Here is a 25,534-nt window from a genome sequence, read left to right as displayed (position 1 = left end):
GTGGGGACTATCACCTTGTTTTTCTTCAAGGCTGCTTAAATGTGAAAATGGGGAATATATTTTCAAATTGCTTTAAAAAAAAAAAAAATCCTCCATTCTAAGATGCTTTACTTTGGAAGCCAAATCTTAGTTTGAAATTCTACGTTGGCTGTCAAAACTGTCTTTAAAGCTCTTTTATCTCTAAAGTCAATTTGGATTTGAGTTGATTAACCTTCTGTCCACTGTTTCTGCCCTTCAGGGCTGATGAACAATACTGGTCTCTTTTGCCTGATTCATATTCCCATGGTGTTGGTGGTTCTAGGCATTCTTGGGCTGGGCAGGGCTAGTTAGCTGAGGTGCTGCACATTCCAACCATTCATCAGCCGGTAAATCAAGTTTTTTTTTCTGCAGCTCTTTACATGTATGGCATTAGCTTCTCTTACAACTGGGACACCCTTATTGCTGCCACATAAGTAGGCACAGGGAAAGGGCAGTAAATATAAATCGAAAAGAATGAAGTCCCTGTGTTAGGCCAACAGGTATGTGCAGTGGATGTCAGGAGAAAGTTTTACCGCATCAACCAGCATCTGCTGCTGGAGAAGAAGTTGCTGTTTCTGCTCCATGATCTGTCTCTGGAGAGTCTGTTTCTTTCCCATCAATTGCTGATTCAACAGTGATTGCTGGGAGTTCATGTAACCACTTCCAGTGTTTGGATTTGAGCAGGAGTTGGGACCTGGACTGGGGCCTGTGTTCTGGCCTACCACAGAGTGCTGATCCTAAAGAAGAGAACGGGGGAGAAAAGCTACTGTGAATTAAAAGAAGAAAAATGCAGCAAAAAGATCATAAGACTGGATTCCAAACATTTTTCATCTTATTAAAGATCAAACATGGTTAACAAGGTGGAGCTCAGGGAACTGCTTTTTAAATGTAGAAGAAATAACTGCAAATTACAGCATCCAAAGCAGCCATGTTAATGACATTAAAAACCCGATTTCAACTCCTAGCAACCCTACAGGACAGAATAGTCCCATAGGGTTTCCAAGGAGTGCCTGGTGGATTTGAACTGCTGACCTTTTGGTTAGCAGTCTTAGCTCTTAACCACTACCCACCAGAGTTTCCGTTAATGACATTAGGGCATTGGAAAAGCTCCCATAAGATGCTGATGATGGAAACTCCCAGGGCAGATTATCCAATAGGCAAGGTAAGAATGGTGCTTACCTTGCTTACCAGATCATCTGTGGTGAACAACTTCACACTTTTCACCACATCAAAGAATCTGCTTCTAGGTATGGCTGGCATCTGTCTCTCTCCCAACCCCATAGTACCTTCCTACAAAATCACAACCTCTTTCAAATTTACAGTCCCGACAGGGATGGATTATACAGTGAGCAAGGTAAGCACGGGCTGACCTGTGCTTACTTCCTAATCTGTAGTGAGCATTTTCACAAACCCATGGGAAATTGTTCACTACAGATTAGGAAGTAAGTGCAAGTCAGCCCATGCTTACCTTGCTTATTGAATAATCCACCTAAGGTAACCTCCATATTTCAGGAAGCGATTATGTGACCTCAGGAAAAAACAAACAAACAAAAAACTACCATAAAAACATACAGCAAACCTCTCACTGCTCGGGAAGAAACACATTATGGAATAATGAATCTGTCCTTTTCCCTAAAATTAGCACGTATCATTGCTGAGCTTAACATAAAAATCCTGTTTCATTTCATGTACTTAAAAGTTGAATTTTGGACAGAAGGGGTCTTGTCCAACTTTCTGTGACATGAAGGCTGGAATTTCTGTTTTACAAACACTCTGAAACTTGGAAGGAACTCCACTTTTTAGGGACTTGTTAATTTGGTCCCCAGTCAGTAAGACAGGGATCTCAGTTCATTAACCAGTAAAGCAGCAATCAATCAACTGACAATGAGGAACTGCTGATTAAAACTCACATTGTACATTGAATAATTATCGGGTATTGATGAATTCTCATTCTAATCCCAAGCCTTTACCAATCTTTAGGCATTGACAGATCAGGATTCTGCAGGGCAGAAAGCTAAACCCAGTCAATAAATCTCCTTATTTCCATGATGTGCCTAGGATTGAACTAGACACTATTGAGGTTATAAGAAGACTAGAAAATATGTTTCTCACTCTGAAGAATTTATCATCTAGTTAAGGGAGAAAGTGTTTATATGTAAAGATAGAAGAAAATATTGAATCGAATTTTAGACTATGTGATATAAGCACTAAGTCAAAGATCGTCACACTTTGATGACAATTATCTGGGGAGCAGGGTATGATGCAGATGCTCTGGTCCTGCCCCAGAGATTCTGAGGCTGTGGGTGGGGGTACCTGCCCAAGGGATTCTGCTGCTCATTGATCAAGGGAATGCACCTTAAGAAACACTGGATATATGGGAGCAATAAAATCCAGCTGTCATTCCCCACTGGGCTGTGTGAGATTACAAGAAATAAAAAGGCAAACCTCCTCCTATGATGCCTAAGCAGTAGTATCCACTGCTGTTGAGGGGATTCCGACTCATAGTGACCCTAAAGTATAGAGCAGAACTGCTCCACACAGTTTCCAAGGATGTAATCTTCACAGAAGCAGACTGCCACATTTCTCCTGTGGAGCAGCTGGTGGGGTTCAAACCACCGACCTTTTAGTTAGCATCTCAGCACTTAACTACTGCACTTAACCACTGCACCACCAGGGCTCCTTTGAGGAATAATAGGCATTCCATTACTTGTCTTACATTTTATCCCCTTCCTTTTCTTTAGTTATCTGCAGAGCTGTGAAAAGCAAAACAAAACAAATGAATAGGCAGCCCAAGCCCGAGGTGGTAGGATCTTGGCCTTTCTTTAGTAATCCCTTAGGCTGCAGAATTTACAAGCTGGAAAGCAGAGGGATATAAAATAATCCTAAAAATTATCATCCACTGAGAGTGTATTTCAGTCCAGTCACTGTGCTTAGTGCTTTACATGATTTATCTCATTTAATATGCCCAAAAAATAATGAGCAAGAACTGGTATGATCATCCCAAATTCGCAGATGAGAAATATGAGCTCAGAGAGGTCACTTAGCTATAAGTAGTGGATGCAGAACTTGAATCCAGGTCTGTTTGACCTCAGAACCCTAGTTCTCAATCACTACATTTTACTGCTTCTCAGCTGTAGCAGGAAGACTTGAGGAGACAGGTTTTCTTTAAAACCTGTGCCAATCCATCTGTTCATGCAGGAGATGTTTATTGAGCACACCCCTCAGGTCAGGCAGGTGGAAGAGAGTGTGTTGGGGGCAAGGTTAGGGGAGTACGGACAGGGCAGGAAGTCTTCCTCACCAGTTAATTAAAAAGAGTAATCTCTGAAGTACATGCTCTGAGCAGGTTAAAGGAACCACCCCCTAACACATCTGTACCCCTATGCCCAGTCTATTTTCTCAACTTAAATCAACCATGCTCCTTGAAGAAATTTCATCTGACATGTCCGATAAGCCACTAGGAGTATGGACCTGGAGACAAGTACTTGACAATCAGTAGCAGAATAGTAATGGAGGAAGATTTGTGAGCTGAGCACTCTTGGATGGTAAATGGAGAAGGAAATACATGGAAGATTGAAGGTTGAGCCTTTGGGTCCACCAGGGCTATGGATGGGAAGCAGAATCTGTGACTGGGAGACAGGGGAGTCAGAGAAGTGTCAAGACAATCAGAAGTGATGTTGGAGAAGTTCAAGGTGAGAGGCAGTGGTTGGCCCTCCACTCTCCACTCGAACTAGAATGGAAACATGCCTGTTCTTTCCTATGACATACGTTTTAGAGTTTTGTACAAGACTTTTTTTTGAAAAAAGGATTTTGTATTTTTAAAAAAGTCTGACAAACAGGTTAAAAAATGTACTGTACTTTTCTTTTCAGTCTTCTTTGCATGGCCATGCAGTGGACAAGAGCATGAGCTCTGGAGACAGGCCTACCTTAGTTCATATCCCAGTTCTGGCACTTACTAGCTGTGTGACCTGGGAGAAATTAATTCACTTCCATAAACCTCAACTTCCTTATCTGTAAAATGGAGTAATATTGGTATCGACTTCTTAGGGTCCCTGGGAGAATTACAGGAGATAATCCAATGACAAGGACATTGTAAGCACTTAATGCTTTATCACCAAAAAAAACCAAACCCATTGCCATCAAGTCAATTCCAACTCATAGGTTTCCAAGAAGCAGCTGGTAGATTCAAACCACTGACCTTTCAGTTAGCAGTCGAATGCTTCAACCACTGTACCACCAGGGCTCCTAATATGTTATAGCTGCTCATAATTGTTAAAGGTATTTCAACATGTTAATTTGTTGTTTGTTGTGAAGCAAAGGAGGCAGGCCTTGCAGATTGCAGAAAGCTGTTCTGTGTCAACACTATCAGAGTGTAATAGTCTCAGTTTGCTGCCTATGCACTCAGGGAATTATCCTTGTTCTCCTACCTGGAGGGGCCAGAAGATGGGTAGGGTGTCATTCTCAAATGAATTGACTTTTGGAATGTGAGTCTTTGACGGTGCTAGTGGCTTAGCTCAGGGCTCTGATACTTGGTTCATTCATGTGCTGTTTTTATTTTTAAACATCCAATTATTTATGAGTAATTCTTTGCCACTGAGTTGATTCCAACTCATGGAGACCCCATGTGTTACAGAATAGTACTCCATGGGGTTTTCTTGGCTATAATCTTTACAGAAGCAGCTCTCCAGGCCTTTCTTCCACAGTGCCATTGGGCGGGTTCTAACTACCAACCTATAGGTTAGTAGATAAGCAAAACCATTTGTACCACCAGGGACCTTCTTTATGAACAGAGCAACCAATAGACATTTACTAAGCCCTGCACCTTAGTTTCCTCATTTTTAAAATGAAGGGAAATTTATTAACAACATAAACTAGATAGGATGCAATTTAGAACAGTGCCAGGCACTTAATGTAATGGGTGCTAGATAAATTTTAGTTATTAATATTTTTCTTTTTTAATTTATTTATTGTATGATTATGTATATTACAGAGATGTTTTAGATATGATTATCTTTATGAAGGAACTTATGCTGTAAGTATAAGTGGCCTGCAGATGTGGTATGTTTAGCCCCATGGTGTTTTAAAGATGGCTTGGACCTAATTGGCTGCAGTCATGCCCTATCATCCACGCATTTCCCTCATTTCATTATGGGCTTGGCCCATGTAGGCAGATCACTGGCTTACCGTTTATCTTGGAAGATAAGATACACCTATACGACATACACACTCACCTAAAATTAAGACAGTAAAAAGAAATGTCTGATGATTTCCATAAGATGGTAAGATACCTACGAGTGTTTTAGAATTAAAACCCGTACCTCCTGATGCCTATTCTAGTCACCCAAGCATCCACTCATTCATTAATGCATCTGACAAATTTTACTGCCTACTATGTGCTAGGCACATTTGTATTTTCTGGGGACTAAGAAAAGTATTCAGAAAGGGAAAAAAAGAGAAAAAAGAGTTGGAAAGAATGCTCAGTGTTGGCAGAATTGGTGAACTTCACCAAAATAATTGCCAGAGAATTCTGGAAAACCACCCTCCTCCGAGTTTCATAAAAGATCTGCCTGCCAAGAAAATGTCACTATGCCTCCCTTTTGGAATTTTTTTAGAAGATGTTTAAACCTCATAGCTTCTACCCCACGAGCCTTACCATATACACCACTATATATATTCTTTCAATTCACAATTAAGTAATATTTGGCTGCTGCCACCTTTTTTTTGCCCTTATGTTAGCTGTGAAACACAAAACACCTCCTTGCACAGACTTGCTGTCATTGCCAAGACATTGTGCAAAACATTGGTACATAAAATATTTTGAAAGAAAAACATGCTCCGATGCATTGGCTTTGATTTCCATATTCAGCCACACTCTTTGCCTTAAACTTAGCCCATGTAGGACTTGTCTTAATAGAAAGCATCTGTTTCTCCCTCAACACTCACTTTCTCCTCAAGAACATGTGAAGGCCGTGGTAAAAATGGCACGTCCTCAGACAGTACAAGAAAGTGTGTGTGTGTGTGTGAGAGAGAGAGAGAGAGAGAGGCAGAAAAAATTAGGCTATTTCCACTGATATAGTCTTTTATATATCTGAAAACCCAGTTTCCTATAGAAACTGGAGTAAAAGATTGATTTAGCAGTAAATAATAGCTACATGACTGTTTCAAATCATGAACTTAAATGATAATTCACTTTGTGTGTGTGTGTTTTTTTTTTGGCCCAGCTTTTATCAATAAAACTATGGTACTTGATGCTAACTTACAAAAATAGGTTTCTGATCCTATCTCCTGGGATTTAATATCAATTTATGTTTAATATGTATTCACTTATAGTACTTCACATGTATGGAGTATATGTGTGTGTGCATTTGAGATTTTAAAGTTCCTTTACAATATTAGCTAAGCCACTGAGATAGAGTAGGAAACCAGTGCTTAAGTATGGCACTTGTTGCAATGAAGCACAGGACTACTAGACAAATGAATGCATGTCTATATTCTTTTTATTAAAGTTCTACCAATAATCAATCTAAATCTTTAGTTATCATCTACACTCTTATTCTTTCATTCAGCAATTATTTGTTGAGCATCAACTATTCATCATGCATTCTTCTAGGCCTTAAGGATATAGAAAACAAAAGGACCTCTCATGAACCTAAAAACGCTACATTTTTAATTAGTTCCAGAATTAGCATATCTAAGCGAGATAAACCCTTTCTCCAAAATTTCATCCCAATCAAAAACAGTTTGAGATCTTACAGTCAACATTTCTCAGGGCTATACAGAAGTGGTCCTGCGCTTGTGCTAAGGCCCACTTGGAGCATCCTTTTACCCTAAAGCTTTTGGCCCTCTCAGCAATCTTTCATTGCTCTGTTTAACTAATCCTAGGATTTAGTCATCCCATTTCTGGTCTTTCTCCCTGAGAACGTTTAAAGATTACCTGAAATCAGTAGTAGAGATCTCTGAATAAATTCATATGTATATATCTTTTAAAAGTCTCCATCCTAGTCTGTCATTTAAGAGAAGGCTAGATCACCATTTGTCAAGGATATTCTTTATAGAACTTCTATATGTTAAAGAATTTTGGACTCAACTCTACCGACAATAGACTCTTTAGCTTAAACATATTGCTAAGTTTCTATCTATCTATTTGTCTATCATCTACCTATCCAATCTCTTTCCATAGTCTAGTCCAAAACCAAATTGCTAATCTTTTCTATCACATCCCTGAAAAACGATCATTCAGTTTCAGCTTAAATAACAGAAATATTCTTGATATATTACTCTAAATGCTCTTCGGAATATCAAGCTGTTGTTTGTAACAACAGCTGAATGAAGAAAATGCCGAATACAGATCTTTGCATGTGATAGGTTCCCTTCATCCACTCATTAAAAAGAAACAAAAACCCAGATATTGACTAAGCAAAACCTATATGCCAGGCATTTTGCCAGGCATTCAGGATATCAGGATGCTTTGGACCCAGTTCCTGCTAACAAGGCTTTCACCTCCAAAGGGAAGAGTCAGTCACACACTGGCATGTGGGTAGTGCTATACCAGGGCTATGATCAAAGTCCATGCAGCCTGCTGGAAATCCTGCCCCTTACCTATACTTTTAACTTTTCCAACTGGACTAACTAATGGGCAGTTTATCTCCCAGAATGGTCTCAAGGATGTTAGGAGACTGTTTAGTAAATCAAATATATGATGACCAAATCTTTGAGCTGGAGGCAATCAAAACATGCTCACAAGTAAGTGGCAGGTATAAGGTTGATTTACGTTTATAGGAAGATGGGTGCTTGTCTAAAAGTATGGAAAACTGGGAAAAGAATGCATTCCATAGAACTGTGTATCTGTTACTTCACTGCTTCACTAGTTTAATGGCTTGTGCATGGATCACCATGGGAAGTACTAACACAACAAGGTTGCAAACTGTGTCTACAAAACCAGCCAGAAAATTCAGGGAACACTCAAACCCATTTAAATGGACAGTTCTTTTCCTTATAGGACAAATTATCTGTCCTCTCTGTTACTGACTGACTGCATTTCTCTCAAAGGCAGTTTGAAGTCCTTTAGAAAAAGTGTCCAAATTTGAAAACTGGAAACAAACCCCAGTCCTAAAAGCCAATTCACCAATATCCTCTTCCTTAAAATTTCAGGGATAAATATTTAAAGAAGCAGCACGTATGAAGAAAATTTTGCAAATCTCAGTATAAGCCTGGCCATTGGGTCTTATTTTGATATCATAGTTAAAATGTGAAAGATCTTTTAAAAAGATGTTAGCTAATAAAAATATTGAGATAATCACTTTCTTTTATTTTAATGGAAAGTAAGGGCTCTGTCAAACAGGACTGATTTTAGCAAAGGCAGGATGGGGTCCAATTAAAGATGCCTTAAACCTTTTTTTTTAAACCAGCAAATAAATATATCCTTGGTTTTACTGAAGTATGCCAAAATATTAAGGCTCATTAAATCCTGTCTGTTTTACTGTTAAAGCAGTATTGTGGGCTGAACGGTGACACAGTAGCTTTCACAAAGCAGGAAGTTATCAGGAGGTATTGTTCTCTTTAAGAAAAAAAAAAAAGTCTAACAAATATTTGTCTTGTTCTGGGCATCTGGGTAAAATGGCTCTCTGTTTCTCTTAACTTATTTTGGAAGGGGGATATATAATGATTTTTTTCCCCACAAAAATGAAGTAATGTAAGTTACTTGAGATCCATGAGAGTATTTTGGCATGGGATGACTGCCCTTTCTTTTTCTTGGCTTCCAGAGCTAGGCATCTGCAATTTGCAAAACAAATTCAAGATAAAGTACCCAGCTGGGTAAGTCCGTACAGTAGATCTCACAAACTGGTTTGCTATTCAATCAATCTTTCTTTTCTCCCCTTCTCTCTTTCCTTCTTTTCCTCTTCTCTGCCTGTCTCAAAGAACTAACTGCCCAACTGTTCCCCCAGGCTATTCATCTCCTAAAAAATCTGCTGATAAAGCCATTTATTTATCTTTATGCCTGAGAATCAAGTTGCCTTAACTGTTTCAGATTCCCTGCAAGCTGGCAGGTCCAGTTACTTCAAGATTTCTAGTTACTTATTTGGGGCATGGATAGTAAGGTGGCTGTGGGTGGCTAAAACAATCGAACAGTTCTTGTTTGATACCAAAAAAAACAATGACCACAACAGCTGTGATGACGACAACAACAAAATAATGATCAGGAAATCATCCAGCAGCTTTGAAAGAGAAAGACTGAAGGGAAAAAACATTCCTATCCTCTGGTTTCCAGATCTTCCAGTCCTCTATTTCAAGGGTCAGCAAACTATGGCCCACGGGCTAAACTCAGCCCCTCACCAGTTTTTGTAAAAAAAGTTCTACTGGAATACAGCCATGTACATTTGTTTACGTACTGTCTATGGCCGTGTTCATACCATAACAGAGGTAAATAGCTATGGTCTACAAAACCTAAAATATTCACTATCCACTCCTTTACAGAAAACTTCTTTATTTGGCTGTGTTGGGCCACTAATGTTGGTACTTCGCTCTTTTACCTTAAATTGAAAAAATGGCTTAGAAATGTTGTTGGTGTTGTTAATGCCGTTGAGTTGGTTTTGACTTACAGCAACCCTACGTACAACAGAACAAAACAGTGCTCAGTCCTGGGGCATTCTCACAGTTATTGCTATGTTTGAGCCCATTGCTACAGCCACTGTGTCAATCCACGTAATTGAAGGTCTTCCACTTTTCTACTTTACAAAGCATGAGGTCTTTCTCCAGGGACTGGTCTCTCCTGATAACATGTCCTAAGTATGTGAGATGAAATCTCACCATTCTCACTTCTAAGGAGCATTCTGGATGTACTTCTTCCAAGACAGATTGGTTCGTTCTTCTGGCAGTCCATGGTATATTCAATATTCTTTGCCAACATCATAATTCAAAGGTATCGATTCTTCGGTCTTCCTTATTCATTGCCCAGCTTTTGAATGCATATGAGGGGACTAAAAACACCATGGCTTGAGTCAATCGTACCTTAGTCCTTAAGGTGACGTCTTTGCTTTTTAACACTTTAAAGATGTCTTTTGCAGCATATTTGCCCAAGGCAAATATTTGATTTCTTGACTGCTGCTTCCATGGGTGTTGATTGTGGGTCCAAGTAAAATGAAACACTTCACAACTTCAATATTTTCTCCATTTATCATGATGTTGCTTACTCTTCCAGTTGTTTTCTTTATGTTAACGTGTAATCCATACTGAAGGTTGTAGCCTTTGATCTATATCAGTAAGTGCTTCAAGTCCTCTTCACTTGCAGCAAGCAAGGTTGTATTATCTGCATATCGCTGGTTGTTAATAAGTCTTCCTTCAATCCTGATCCCGTGTTCTTCTTCATATAGTCCAGCTTCTGGTATTATTTGCTCAGTTTTTTTTTTTTTTTTAATAGAGGCTGAATAAGCATGGTGAAAGGATATAAGCCTGACACATACCTTTCCTGATTTTAATCCATGTAATGTCCCCTTGTTCTGTTTGTACAACTGCCTTTTGTTCTATGTACAGGTTCCACAGGAGCACAATTAAGTGTTCTGTAATTCCCATTCTTTGCAATGGTATCCATAATTTGTTATGACCCACACAGTCAAACACCTTTGCATAGTCAATAAAACACACGTAGACATCTTTCTGGCAATCTCTGCTTTCAGTCGAGATCCATCTGACATCAGCAGTGATATCCCTCATTCTATGTCCTCTTCTGAATCCAGCTTAAATTTCTGGCAGTTCCCTGTTGATGTATAGCTGCAACCAGTTTTGAATTATCTCCCACAATATTTTACTTGCATGTGATATTAATCAAATTGTTTGATAATTTCCACATTCTGTTGGATCACGTTTCTCTGGAACGGGCACAAATATGGATCTCTTCCAGTCGGCTGGCCAGGTAGCTGTCTTCCAAATTTCTTGGCATAGACAAGCAAGCACTTCCAGTGTTACATCTGTTTGTTGCATCCATTTGTGGAAAGAAAGGTTTAGAGAGTACCCAGCAATCCTTGGAAAGGACTGGAATAATAAATATTTATCATGAGAATATCTGTTTCACCAGCCACCATTAAAAATGGTGGGAAACAGATACCTGAGGAAATGTTCACAATCATTAGCCATTAGAGAAATGCAGATCAAAACTACAATGAGATTTCATCTCACTCCAACAAGGCTGGCATTAATACAAAAAACACAAAATAATAAATGTTGGCAAGGCAGTGGAGAGATTAGAACACTTCTACACTGCTGGTGGGAATGTCACCACTTTGGAAATCGATTTGGTGCTTCCTCAAAAATTTAGAAATAATAAGCTTACATGTGACAGACTGACTTGATTTGTAAACGTTCACTTAAAGCTCAATAAAAATTATTATAAAAAAATAAATAAAATAATAAAATAAAATTTCAACATAAAAAAAAAGTTAGAAATAGAACTACCATATGATCCAGCAATTCCACTCCTTGGAATATATCCTAGAGAAATAAGAGCCTTTACATGAACAGATACATGCACACACATGTTTATTGCAGCACTGTTTACAATAGCAAAAAGATGGAAGCAACCAAGGTACCCATCAACGGATGAATGGATAAAATATGGTATATTCACACAATGGAATACTATGCATCGATAAACAACAGTGAGGAATCTGTGAAACATTTCATAACATGGAGGAACCTGGAAGGCATTAATTATGCTGAGTAAAATCAGTCAGTTGCAAAAGGGCAAATATTGTATAAGACCACTATTATAAGAACTTGAGAAATAGTTTAAACTGAGAAGAAAACATTCTTTTGTGGTTACAAGAGGGGGGAGGGAGGAAAGGTGGGAGAGGAGTATTCTCTAATTGGATAGTAGGTAAGAACTACTTCAGGTGAAGGGAAAGACAACACACAATAGAGGCGAGGTCAGCACAACTGGACTAAACCAAAAGCAAAGAAGTTTCCTGAATAAACTGAATGCTTTGAAGGCCAGCATAGCAGGGGCAGGGGTCTGGGGACCATGGTTTCAGGGGATATCTAAGTCAATTGGCATAATAAAATCTATTAACAAAACATTCTGCATCCCACTTTGAAGTGTGGCATCTGGGGTCTTAAATGCTAACAAGCGGCCATCTAAGATGCATCAATTGGTCTCAACCCACCTGGACCAAAGGAGAATGAAGAACACCAAGGACACAAGGTGATTACGAGCCCAAGAGACAGAAAGGGCCACATGAACCAGCAACTATATCATCCTGAGACCAGAAGAACTAGATGGTGCACAGCTACAACCGATGACTGCCCTGACAGGGAACACAGCAGAGAACCCCTGAGGGAGCAGGAGAGCAGTGGGATGCAGACCCCAAATTCTCATAAGACCAGACTTAATGGTCTGACTGAGACTGGAAGGACCCTGGTGGTCATGGCCTCCAGACCTTCTGTTGCCCCGGACAGGAACCACTCCTGAAACCAACTCTTCAGACAGGGATTGGACTGGACAATGGGTTGGAGAGGAATGCTGGTGAGGAGTGAGCTTCTTGGATCAGATGGACACTTGAGACTATGTTGGCATCTCCCGCCTGGAGGGGAGATGAGAGGGTGGAGGGGGTTAGAAGCTGGTGAAAAGGACACGAAAAGAGAGAGTGGAGGGAGAGAGCAGGCTGTCTCATTAGGGGGAGAGTAATTGGGAGTGTGTAGCAAGGTGTATACGGGTTTTTGTGTGAGAGACTGACTTGATTTGTAAACTTGCGCTTAAAGCACAATCAAAATTATTTTTAAAAAATTTATTTAAAAAATGGCAGGAACTGAAAAGCAACTAACAGACTCTTCCTTCAACTTCATTTTACAGATGAAGAAACTGCCCGGAAAGGTTAAAAAATTGACTTGCACAAGATCACACATTGAACTGAAGGAACACATATACAAATCCAGGAAACCATAGTAGGGAGAAATAAATAGAAAAAATCTATTTGCTCGAGAGAATTGTAGCTTGTCCAAAAGAACTGAAAGGTGGAGTATGCAAACACAGAAGAATTTATTTAGTTTAGTGTTTTTCTTTGTTCTTTGGAATTTTGAGCAGTTGCCATTCCTTCTATTCCATAGAAGCAACTTCTCTTCCATCCTACTGGGAAACCCTGACTGTATACTTACAATCTGTTTGGCTCAAATGATTAGAATGAGTTTTGTGGTCACTGCAGAGTTCATCCTTCAGATGTTACCTAATTTTCAAGTCACCAGGACACTGCGTCTATTCTTAGCCCCTGGAGTGGACACTTATTATGGGTTGGCACCAAGGACTGTACCATGAGTGAGCAAGCAGCATTTGGGTGGGAGAGTGTCCAGGAACAAAACGTCAGTGGGTCAGGGTGGAGTGGAGAGAGTTTGGTAATTCAGGGGAAGGAGTGAGAAATCTTTCTTAAAAGATACTCTCCAGCTTTAGAAGGACTCTTTGTGGCAGATCTAAAACTTCTGCTCTGTAAGTTTCTGCCCCAGAACAGTGGTTTTGAACTTTTCTTTGAATCATAGTGGCTTTTAAGGATTTCACAGAGCTATGGATTCTACCTCTTCTCCCATCCTTCTGAATATATATACAACTGTCAATTTTTCCTACAGTTTCAGGGACTACAAACTCTCTAAAGATTCACAGACCATCCATAGACCTGAGGTTGAGAACTCTACCCACCCCCACCACCAAACCACAAAAGTTAGTGTTTATGAAAGGAATGAAATGATTTTCCCCTTGGATACATGCTCTATACTGCAGTTCTCAGCTTAAATCGTCAATGGCTCCTCATTGCCCTTGGGATTAAGTCCTAATTCCCATGGATGTTAATATAAGGCCCCCCATGATCTGGCCTCTGCATCTTTCTCCAGTCTCATCTCTCAGTCTTTCCTCACTCTATACTATAGTAATACAAAACTATCTGCACTTCTCCAAACTCACGGAGCTCATTCTCCTCTACAAATTTTTGCATATGCTCATGTTTTCTCTGCCCGGAACACTCTTTTCCATTCTTTCTAGGCTCGGCTCATATGTCATTCCCTTGAGGAATTCTTTCCTGATCTCCCAAGGCTGATTTAGGTGCTCCTCTTCTGTGCTTGCATAACACCTCGTGTTGACCCATTAGGTGGCATTTATCATTCTGTATCATGGTTGCTTGTTCGCTTATCTCCATCTCCAAACATAATGCTTGGAAGGCTGTGGCATCTTGCTTACCACAATATCCCCAAGATGAAGCACTCTGCATCAGTGTTTGTCGTATAAGCAACTACATGAATGAATGAAGAGCAAAGTAGAAAATGGGGACTGAATTTCCTTACATGGAGCACATGAAGTAAAAAATGCTAGCTCTTTTCAAAGGCCACTGGAAAGCCAAAGTAGGAGAAAAAGGCAATGTTGTTAAATCCAGTGTTGTTTTTATGGGTGTGCCAACCTAGAGTGGCTCATGGTAAAAAGGCAGGTTTAAAAAGGAACAGAGTTAATGGTGTGTGATGATGAAGATTGTGATGACATTGATGATGATGACGATATGATGATAAGGAGTGTATGTGTTGGAAGGGAAGAAGAAGGCACACTGACAGAGTCAAATCTCTACTGATAGTTATTGTTTATTGAAAGCTATGTGCCAGGTCTTGTTTTGAGGGCTTTACGATTATTATCTCATTTAATCCTCATGACAATTCTTGTTTAATTATTATTCCCATTTTAATGATGAAGAGATAGAGGTTAAGAAAATTGCCCCTCCTTTTTTTTCTTTACACATATGCTTTTAAAATGTGATGGATCTTAAAGGCTACTGACTTTAATAAAGCAAGGCAAAATGTTAAAAAACTATCCACCTGTTAGAAAAACAACTTGAGTTCCATGCAGTGATAATAAAAAGTGGGTTCTGGAATCAGACAGACCAGGGTTCAAATCCCAACTCTGCTTTTTTGTATGGTAATAATACCTCAAAAAGTGATTGTTAAGAACAAAGGTCAGAAAATAAGTAAAGTGCTTAGTATAGTATCTGGTATATAATAGACTCGAAATAAATATTAACATTTCCCCTTAAGTCAATGTGCTATTTACCGAATATCTAAGGTAAAAAAAAAAAAAATTTTTTTTTTTAAGGTATTAATTAAATAACGTAGAATTTCTGGTCATCTTATTAAAAAAAAAAACAAAAAACAACTTTTTTTTTTTATATTGAGGGCAAAATCAAAAAATACCTAAACTCATTGCTATCAATTCCAACTCACAGCAACCCTGTTGGACGGAGTAGAATTGCCCCATAGGGTTTCCAAGGAGCGTCTGGTGGATTCAAACTGCTGATCTTTTGGTTAGCGGCCAAAAGTCTTAACGACTAGGCCACCAGGGTTTCCATAGTGAGGGTAGCATGGTGTTTATGATAACACCAGCAGTAAACTAACAAGCAATAATTAAAAAAAACTATCTAATAATAATTACCTAATAATTAGTTAAGCAATAATTATGTAATAATAAATAAATAAATAATAATTAGATCATTATTATTATAATTATTACTTACAAATAACAAGTCATAGTTATCACTCGAACATATCAGTAGCTAAGCATTATCATCACTGCCCCCACCTACTAAAGCAAAATTAGGAAATTGTGTTTAAGGGTAATTTTATCCTTTGTTGAATTTATTCGATAAATTTTATTATAGATAAAAAAATATTAATCCATAAATTATTTTCTCTTTGGTATACTGTGTGAGTGTATTAGGCTTATAACTCCTCTTTACTGAAGCATTCATTTCAAAGAGACATGCATTAGGTACCAGTTTTACTCCCTAAACTGTATTCTTTGGAAGGTATTATAGTTTTGGATGGAATAAGTTATCAACATTTTCTGTCCTCATTAAAAGTGAAAGCAGCCCAGTAAACAAGTAGTGATGGAGAATGAAGAAGGGATAAATGATACCCCAGTCCAAAAGGAACAAAATCCCTTTTCAAGGGCTGGTTCTTCAATCAAAATGATGGCCAGATTATACAAGAAAAAAAATACGTAATTAAAAAAAAATTGACTTTCAAAGGTGGCTTCTTATACCTTTGAAAAAATACAAGATTTTTCCTTGGTGGTGGGGGAGGGGGGGACCAGTATGCAGTTTTGACTCTGAAATTTTTCTTTATTGAAAATATTATAGACTACTTTTAGCTTTTTATTAAACTCTTTAAGATAGAAAAGTACGACATCTAAGAAAATTCTCATACACCTTGTATGCTATCTCATGGCAATTTATCATAATGATGAAAAAAATGTAGCCTCTGTAGTTAGAATTCCTAGATTCAGATCTTTCCTCCGTAACTTATTGTTTGTTCTTAGGTAAATACGTAAAGTACATCACAGTCTATGGCTCATAGATGATGTCCCTGAAAAATTAGCATTTATGTTTATTATTTGCTCTGGTGATTTTTACTAACTCTCCTTAACTCACACTCTATGACATTTCATTGATTCTTCTGGGAATCTGTTTTATGTGACCTGTGAACCGTGTTAATTTTGTGGTCTTCTCTTATAATCTCTCTAGACCTTATTTTCTCCAATTTTAAAACATGGGCTTTAGGTTGTAACGTCCAAATTCTATTCTAAAGCTAGAATAGTTGCAATTCCAACTATTACTATTAATCTAAGTAAAACACAATAAACACCACTGTGATGAAATGATTTGATTTCTTTTTTTTTTTTTTTTTTTCCATTTGAGAGTATAACACAACCTAACAACATGACATGCAAAAGTTTTGCCTCTACGGTGAAACAATAATAGGCTGATCCAGTTGGAGGTGGGGAGTTGGGGAATCAAACTGGTTGTCCTTAAGTAATTGAGGTAAAGGAACTAAGGCTTGAAAACGGAAATGTTAAGGAATTATATTAGACTGAGTTCTGGTCCTGTTCACATGTACAGGGGTGGAAGGCCAAAAATGCAGAACCATTTGGTAATGACTTTTAACTTTTCTCAGCTCATTCTGTTAAAAGGTTTGCATTTTTCGGTAAAAGCTCTACAAAATCTTTTTCTAGAAATAATTTTTATGCTTTGAATTTCAGTTCTGCACCAAAATATACAAAATTAACTAACCTTCAAAGTAACCTACAAATTCTGATGTATTTCCTCTTAGAGGAAGTGAGAGAATACCTTGGTTATAGCAGGTTATTGAACAGACATGGAAATCCAGACACATTGATACTGTGGTCGATATCTTCAAATGTGTCCATCTACTGTGATGTGACATGATCAGCTATTTTTGGATGTATTATTATAATGACCACAAAGGACATAAAAAAGGAGCCATCTGTTCTCTGTTAAATGTAGTCCTGAAGTCTCCCTTGAATTAGCAAAGCAAGCCACTAAATACTTCAGTGGAACTTCAAAAAAAGCTGAGTTCTCCTTAAGAATCACTAAGAGATGAACTTCAAAAGAGTAGAGGTTTCACTTGGACCAATTCCCAGAAAATCAGGTTATTTACCAAATCTTATTTATGCAAACTACACAAACACATTTTGATCTTCAGAGTACCAAAATAATGTTTTAGAAAAATGATAACCTTAAATGAAAATTCTACCGCGGAGAAGGACGAGGAGGGTCTATTTTTTTTGGTCTGATTATCTTGTCTGTCTACACTGATCAAGTTAGCTGTACAATTACAGCCAGATCTGCTGTTACTCTATAGCTATACATCTAGATAGAGCATGTAAAATTTTTATTACTTCTGTTGAGTAATACAATTAAGAGTATCTAAAAAACACACACACAATAATTTTAGCTTCTCTGTTTTTGTTTGTTTGGAATTATTTTTTTATATTAACCATTTTTTTAAATAAAATTTTCCATCTACAAGAATTTCTAGCATATCTTTGAGTTCAAAAGTTGATTACGTACTATAATCTATCCAAATAAACAGTTCAGAATTAGGTAGGTATATTTTGGCACTTGTCCAACACAGATGACTGGTATTGCTTGGATCCCAATCATACGGGTATTTATCTGGGACATAGACTATATCAATTATTTATTTACATTTATGTTTTCTCTTACTATATACTATGATTACTTTAAGAATATGGATTTGTTCTATTTATCTTTGCAGTAACACTAGTACACATAAGCCTGGCATAAAATAGATATTCAGTGTATTTTTTGTTGTTGTTAAATAATAAATAATCACTTGAAAATCAGATCAACTTAATTTATAACCTTATTCATAATTATTATTAAATTTCCCAGTGAAATGACAAATATCAATATAAAATATTAAGTATAGAAAGTGCCTTATTAGGGAATATTCATTATTATTTATCAATTCAAGATACTATATAAATCTTTTCACTTATGATTAAGACTGTGAACTTACATTCAGCATGGACAGGCTTATGTGGACTTTTAGCCTTTTTTCTCAGCAAATTGGGTAGGTTGGTTGTATTGGATTCTGTTACTTGTAACTGGAAACAGACCCTTGATTTGAACATTGCTGTCCAGTGATTTTTCAATTTGGTAAACATTTGTGGCTCATGTTCCTAACTGCTGATCAGGGGAGAATGCATGAAGGGAGACTGATATATTGTGTAGTTAGCAGTGTTTACATTGTTTTGTAGTTTCCAGGTCCATGTGGTACTTTTTACAAAGATACACATCTGGGACTGAAACAGCTCTGCAGCTGCTGGCTGGATACACATAACAGTTCATTTAGTCTATATCTGAGTACTTCCAAATATTTAAATCGAAACTGTGACTAAATTTGAGCCAATTGGATCCCCTTTAGAATTTGAAAATATTGTTAGCCAGCCATCTCTGTAAACTTAATAGAATTGGATCCAAGTATATGAAATGCCACAACATTGAATGTTGTGGAAACTTAAAATCAGGCAACTATTTGCTTTGCCTATGTATTAACCAAATAATTGGCTTTTTAAAGATTACTTAACTAAAATAACTGAATCAATCACTTGTTTTTGTTGTTAGGAAGGCACAACTTGACCTCCCCATCCTGGGGACCGATTTATCTGATAGATTTTTGGTTGAAGTTCATCACATTTATCTAATCTTTGCTAGATCTTCACTTCGGTTTTCTCCTTGTAGACACAACTGTATTGGCACCACTGAGAGTCTAGTATCATTTTTTAAAGCTGTTTTTTCTTTTTTCCATGGTATTGGGTAAAAAATTGTATTCCATTTAAAAATGATAGTAAGTTAATAAATATCTCGAGGGCTAATTAAGCTAAAGAATTTTGCGCTCTTTGGAGACAAGACAGCATTGTTATATACAAGGTTAATATACAATTCACTAGCCATATATTTACATGGAAGAAAGGACAGTTAAGTTCCCTTTAGAATAAATACATACAGCTTACTACTTAAGAAGGCCATTCCAATTAACAATAGTCCTTCCGTACCACGCCTTTCTCTTAATCTGTCAATTAACCCCACCTAACAAGAACAATTCAGAACATTTTTCTCACATATTTTCTTTATTCTACCTTAATCATTATTCTGGCAGCTGGGTTCATGGTTTTCTCCCAGATAAAATACATCATTCATTCATACACCTTGCTATAGGTTTCCATACTAAGAAGGGATATTAATGTGGGCTTTACCTGGTTTTAGACAGAAAAGGAGATGGTTGCTGTTTTTACAGGAAAAGCAATATTGATATAGATAAGTTAGTTTATGTTGGTGATTTAACTATATTCATTATTTACAGAAGAGAGGCTGTAGGTATGTAGTGGATAATTTTCAGTTAAATTTGAGATCAGCAGAATTCACTGATATACGACCATCTTGGCCTCCAGAGCGTGTAGAAGCAAACAACACGGGCATTGATACATGGTACCTTCACTTCTTACAGGAGCCATGCAAAGCATGGTAATTTAACTGTAAGCATCTGTTACAGGAAAGGAAGGCTGTAGTGTTTCTATTTAAATGCAAATAATAATTCGCAATGTTGTATAGAGAGTGATTTATTTTGGTAAGCCTCTCCCCCAGGATTTTAGGCTAGTCGCTGGGTTTTTTTTTCACTAGAAATATTATTCAAGGACATCTGTTCAAGTACCTACCTTACAAAAGTGGTCAAGTATTCCTTAATGTTTATATCTATGGTCAAGGATAAAAAAAAAATCAGGCCTACCAAGATTGAAAAAGCATGGCTTACTGAAAGATGTTCCTCAGAGGGTTGCAGCTCTATGAACTGAATCAGAAACAATTTGTAGTTTTGAGGATGATCCACTCACTGTGAACTGTAATATGTCTTAAATGATCAAGCCAGATATAGTTATCATTTTCATTGTATCTCTCCTGGATATCTGTCTTAATTTAAGATAACTTGTTACCTGTTGCCGTCAAGTCAATTCCAACTCATTGTGACCCTATAGGACAGAGTAGAACTGTCCCATAGGGTTTCCAAGGAGCAGCTGGTGGATTTGAACTGCCAACCTTTTGGTAAGCAGCCAAACGCTTAACCACTTTGCCAACAGAGTTCCTAATTTAAGACATTACCCCATTATAACTTCAACAAGTAAAAACTGCGGTGAGAGAAAGTTTACATGCTATATCTTTAATTTCATGTGGACACATATAAGAACATAGAAACTAGAGTATAAAAATTGAAGTGTTTATAGATTTTATATTGTGAATATTTTCCCGAGAAAACTAGATTTCTACTTAGAATTTAAATCAAAAACCAATTTTCCACTTGAGGATTTAGAGCAGAACTACTGGGCAGATCAACTGGCCTTCCCAGGCCCCTTCCTACTTTTACGTGTAGAGAAAACTCTGGAAGAGGCAGGTCTCTGGGTCATACAGGATGATCTCTGATATCAAATGAAACATTCATGGTTATCCAAAGACCCAGCAGGGAAAACAGGATGCAGACTGAGGCCACTTTTTAGACTGCTTGAGGCCCAAACAGTCCCTTCTTAACTTTCCAGATTACCCTGTATGTGACTTAAGAGACATAGGGTGTGAGAAAGAGAGAAGAATAGGGACACATAATATTTTGAACCAAAGAGTTGTATAAACCAAAACCAAACCTGTTGCCAATGAGTTGATTCTGACTCACAGCAACCCTATAGAACAGAGTAGAGCTGCTCCATAGGGTTTCCAAGGGAAGGCTGGTGGATTCAAACTGCCGGCCTTTTGGTTAGCAGCTGTAGCTCTCCATAGCTCTCAACCACTATGCCTCCAAAGAGTTATATACATACGTAAAACAGAAGAAAAGTTGCTTTATGCAGACCTATCAACAAAACATAGCAAACTTGATTTGTTAGGGAGTGTGTGTGTGTGTGTGTGTGTGATCTTTTCGGAGAGGGAGTAGTAGGTAAAATCTGAAAACCTCACAGCAGTTTTATCTTTTGATACTTTAAAATAAATGTGTATTTTAAAAGTCACTTCATGATCATAATGCAGAGATGTTTACAAGAATTTCACAGTTTTATAAGGTCACTTCAACCCAGGATAGTAATATTTTAAAATTTAAAAAGTGTGTTTTTTCTCTCTTTAAAGGTCCCATTGATATCTTACAGCCATAAGATAAAGTTTCAAAAATGGTTACTGCAAAAGTCCATAAGCCAACTAATCAGTAACAGAATAAGTAGGATTTGTTTGTCAGTTTGTTTATTTAGCCTTTAGGAAAGTGCCAAGACACATTCTAACCTCTCCACAATTTGGTGGTTAAGTATTTGATTTGCGAAACACAATTCAATATTTTATTTATATAAGGCAAGAGAAATGATGACCCAGCTTTAAGTTTTGACTTCTGAATATCTGTGTTTGCCAAAGTGTGCATGTGTCTGTGTGTCCGAGGGAGGTATTTATACCATTACTACCATGACCGGGGTGCCTTACCCAATAAGTCAGGTAAACACAGGCTTACTTGTGCTTACTTCCTAATCTGTAGTGAACAAGATGTGGTGAAACCCACATGAAATTGTTCACTACAGATTAGGAAATAAGCCCAAGTAAACTCGTGCTTACCTTGCTCACTGGGTAGTCCATCCCTGTCAGGAATTGTAAATTTGAAAAGAGGCTTTGATTCTGCACGAAGGTGCTGTGGGGTTGGGAGAGAGACAGATACCAGCCATACCTAGAAGCAGGTTCTTTGATGTGGTGAAAAAATGTGAAAATGTTCATTACAGATGATTTGGTAAGCAAGGTAGGCACCATGCTTACCTTGCCTGTTGGGTAATCTGCCCCTGCTATCATCAAATCTACCTCTTTTATTATCAAACTTATAAAAATATTTTGCGGAAATCTCATATGACAGTTCTCAGCTTGGCCAAATTCTTGGATATCTGGTCTCTAACTTTGGGCTGTAACGTTTGGTAAACAGAGTGTCTGTACCTCTCCTTAAAGCACCACTAGCAGGCACTGTTAGAGCATTTTCATTCAAGTTCATTAGACTTGGGCAAAAAGGGAACAGCGGCTTACATCAACTGAGGATCAGTGAACACAATCTCATAGCAACAGACACCAAAACAGTCCCTCATTACAAGCCTTGTCCAACAATCAAGTCTTTAACGAGAACAAAGGTTGACAGTGATTAATCATTAAGCAGTTCCTTGTTCCTTGCTGCACGTGTTCTCAGCAGCCTCCTGCGGAGGCAGTCTGGCATATTTCCTGTTTCTGTGCTCCACTGTGCCATGTCTGAAGGGACGCCCAGGCGGCCTTCTCACTGTTTTAATTTCAAATGCTGCAAACAACGACAGAGTTTCTATGGGCACATGTCTTGACTTTTATTCTGAGTCTGGCAGACTCTGAATGGATATAGGGAGTGTGAACATAATAAGCCGTTAACTCTACATCTGCTTACTAGATTATGTTCAAAGATGGTCTAAGAAATTGATTAAACACTATTTTCTGGAATAAATTTTTGAAATCTGCTTCTTTAAGCAACATGATGATAACTTGATATAGTTTAGTTGTGGAGTCAGCATGAGATACTTTCGCCACTGTTTGTACGTAAAGATAGCTTCCATGTTGACAAAGCATAGAAACTTTTATTGCTTTGAAAAGCAATAGAAAGTGTTTCCAGAAATCCTGTTTCCAATAATTCTGTTTCACAAGACAACGAAGTTGTAATGTTAATAAATGTCATCATTTTATTCTATGCTTCCTTTTCTTGTGTGTTTTTAATTACCTGACTAGGTACTATTTATCAATCTTAGCTGGCCATGCAGTGGAATATGTACTCTTCTTAATGAGCAGACTTGGTGTTTCTTTCTCTTTTTCTCTCTTTCATCAGGTAAATATCACTGATAATAACCATGCTGTCTGTGAACTAGGAGGTCAGTTGAAGAGGGAAGAGTAGCTACATGACATGGGTTTCTGAGAGGCCAATGGCAAGGGTTAATGGAAATAACATCAACAACAATAAAATGACCAACTCAGTTATGCAACAACAAACATATTGTTTTTTCCAATAGTAAATAGCACATCTAACACATCAACACAATGATATAACTTTAATGATTCTTTGCATCCGTTAACTCAACTTTTTAAACTAGACAGAATTAACTAATGTCAGGTCTCCAGTGATTCAAGTATCAGATATTGTAACTAGTATTTCTACAGTATAAAAGCTAAAAAAAATATAAATTCCAATCACAGAGTATGACATGTACAATTTCTTTAAACTGAGTTATATTCACTGAGGAAAGGGAAATGACAGTGACATTCTACAAACAAAAAGACTACCTTGTTATTCGTATCTAAGCTCGTCACACAAATGTATGTGACAGGGATGACATAATGGTGGTTGACTCATGTTAAGATCAAAGCAGCCTGTTAGGAAGCTCCATTCAGAAAATTAACATTTTTTTAACTGGAGCCTCCTGGGATCAACGTTTAAAACTAACAATAGTGAACTCTGAACTGTGAAGGAAAACAACGATGAACTGTAGGAGGAAACTTAGAGTTTGAGATGGTCTCAGACTATGTTCTTACAAACCAACCAATCTGATTATTTTGACTCAACGCAACATGTAATGTATTCTAACTGGTTCTATTGTATTTATATTGTTCTATAGGGTGAATTGCTTTCACTCTATGCAAATACACTTTTAAAACAATATTTGGCATGAACTGGTTTGCTTCTCCTCAATCTTCTTCCAATTAGAAGTTAAGAGTGTACCATTTGGGGCTTATCTCAGTCTTAGGGTAAAGACCTAAGTTTAGGGACTCTAAAACTATGAGTAAGTGGCATGGAACTTTAGAGCAGTTTCCAAATCATGGGGTATGAAAATCTCCAAAAAAAAAAAAAAAATTCTAATACATGTTTATTTGAGGCATTACTTCAGAAATAACAATAATAATTGGGAACTTATTTTGCATAAGGCACTACACCAAACCAAACCAAACCTGTTATTGTCAAGTTGATTCTGACTCATGGTGACCTTATAGGACAGAGTAGAACAGCCCTATACAGTTTCTAAGGAGCACCTGGTGGATTCAAACTGCTGACCTTTTGGTTAGCAGCCATAGCTCTTAACCACTACACCATCAGGGTTTCTACCAGGCACTATGCTGGGCACTTTATGCACATATCACATTTCACATGCACAAGAACCCTTTTTGATAGGTCCTATTGATACTCCCATTTTACAGATGACAGAACTGGAATTAAAGAAGTTAAATAATAATTCATCGAGCTAGTAAGTAATGGAGCTAAAACGCTAATCCAGGCAGCTGACTCCAGAGCCCTGCTATAAGGTCAGTATAAGAAATAATTTAAAATTAACCCAAAGAGCCCTAGTGGTACAGTGGTTAAAGCACTCTACTGTTTAATCTAAAGGTCTGTGATTCGAAACTACCAGCAGCTCCTCAGGAGAAAGATGTGGCAGACTGCTCCTGTAAAGACTTACAGCTTTGGAAACCCTATAGGGTCGTTATGAGTTGGAATCAACTCTACAGCAGTAGGTTTAGTTTGGTTTGCTTTAGGGTCCTTGTTATAAAGCAGGAGTAAACCTATGCTATTGTTATTGTGTGCTGTCATGTCGATTTTGACTCATAGCGACCTCATGTGACAGAGTAGAACTGCCCCATAGGCAGTTTTCTAGGCTGTAACCTTTAAGAGCAGATCCCCTCTGGGTGGGGTCGAACTGCCAACCTTTCGGTTAGTAGCTGAACATTTAACTGATGTACCATCAGGGCTCCTAAAACTATCGATATGTAAATGAAATTTTAAAAACCAAACCACACTATAAAGTTTAAGTGTAGATCAGCCTGCCTGCCTTCTCTTAAAAAATGTATCTTGACTGCTTATGGTGCCATGGAGTTATAGCAGTAAATCAAGTCCTGCCCCCCATGAAATCAACATTTTAGTGTAGGAAGATATATAATAATCATATCATCAAATAATATATCAGATGATGGTAACTGCTATGGAGAAAAAGAAAGCAGGATTGAGGGATACTGCGTATTGTTGGTATGGGGTAAAAGGGCTAGGGTGATTGGGGAAAGCCTCTGTGATAAGACGACATTTGAGCAGGTACCTACAAGAAGTGAGTTGAGAGTCATATGGCTAGCTGTAG

At 37.8% G+C, this 25,534-nt stretch overlaps 1 protein-coding gene across 2 annotated transcripts in view; it reads right to left on the bottom strand.

Annotated features, from left to right (window-relative positions):
- MAML2 (mastermind like transcriptional coactivator 2) overlaps nucleotides 1-25,534 on the bottom strand; it is a 397,090-nt gene that overhangs the window by 25,452 nt on the left and 346,104 nt on the right. Inside the window, exon 3 of one of the 2 annotated variants that reach the window (XM_049889484.1) lies at nucleotides 552-755. The exons of the other annotated variant lie outside the window; for it this stretch is intronic. Within the exon in view, the coding sequence (XP_049745441.1) occupies nucleotides 552-755 (204 nt within the window). The remainder of the gene's footprint in view (nucleotides 1-551; nucleotides 756-25,534) is intronic. 2 annotated transcript variants of the gene reach the window in all.

This window comes from Elephas maximus, chromosome 7 (genome assembly GCF_024166365.1).
Source record: "Elephas maximus indicus isolate mEleMax1 chromosome 7, mEleMax1 primary haplotype, whole genome shotgun sequence".
Classification (NCBI taxonomy): domain Eukaryota; kingdom Metazoa; phylum Chordata; class Mammalia; order Proboscidea; family Elephantidae; genus Elephas; species Elephas maximus.
Note: the sequence above shows the minus strand (reverse complement) of the source record. Positions and strands in the feature narration are given on the sequence as shown.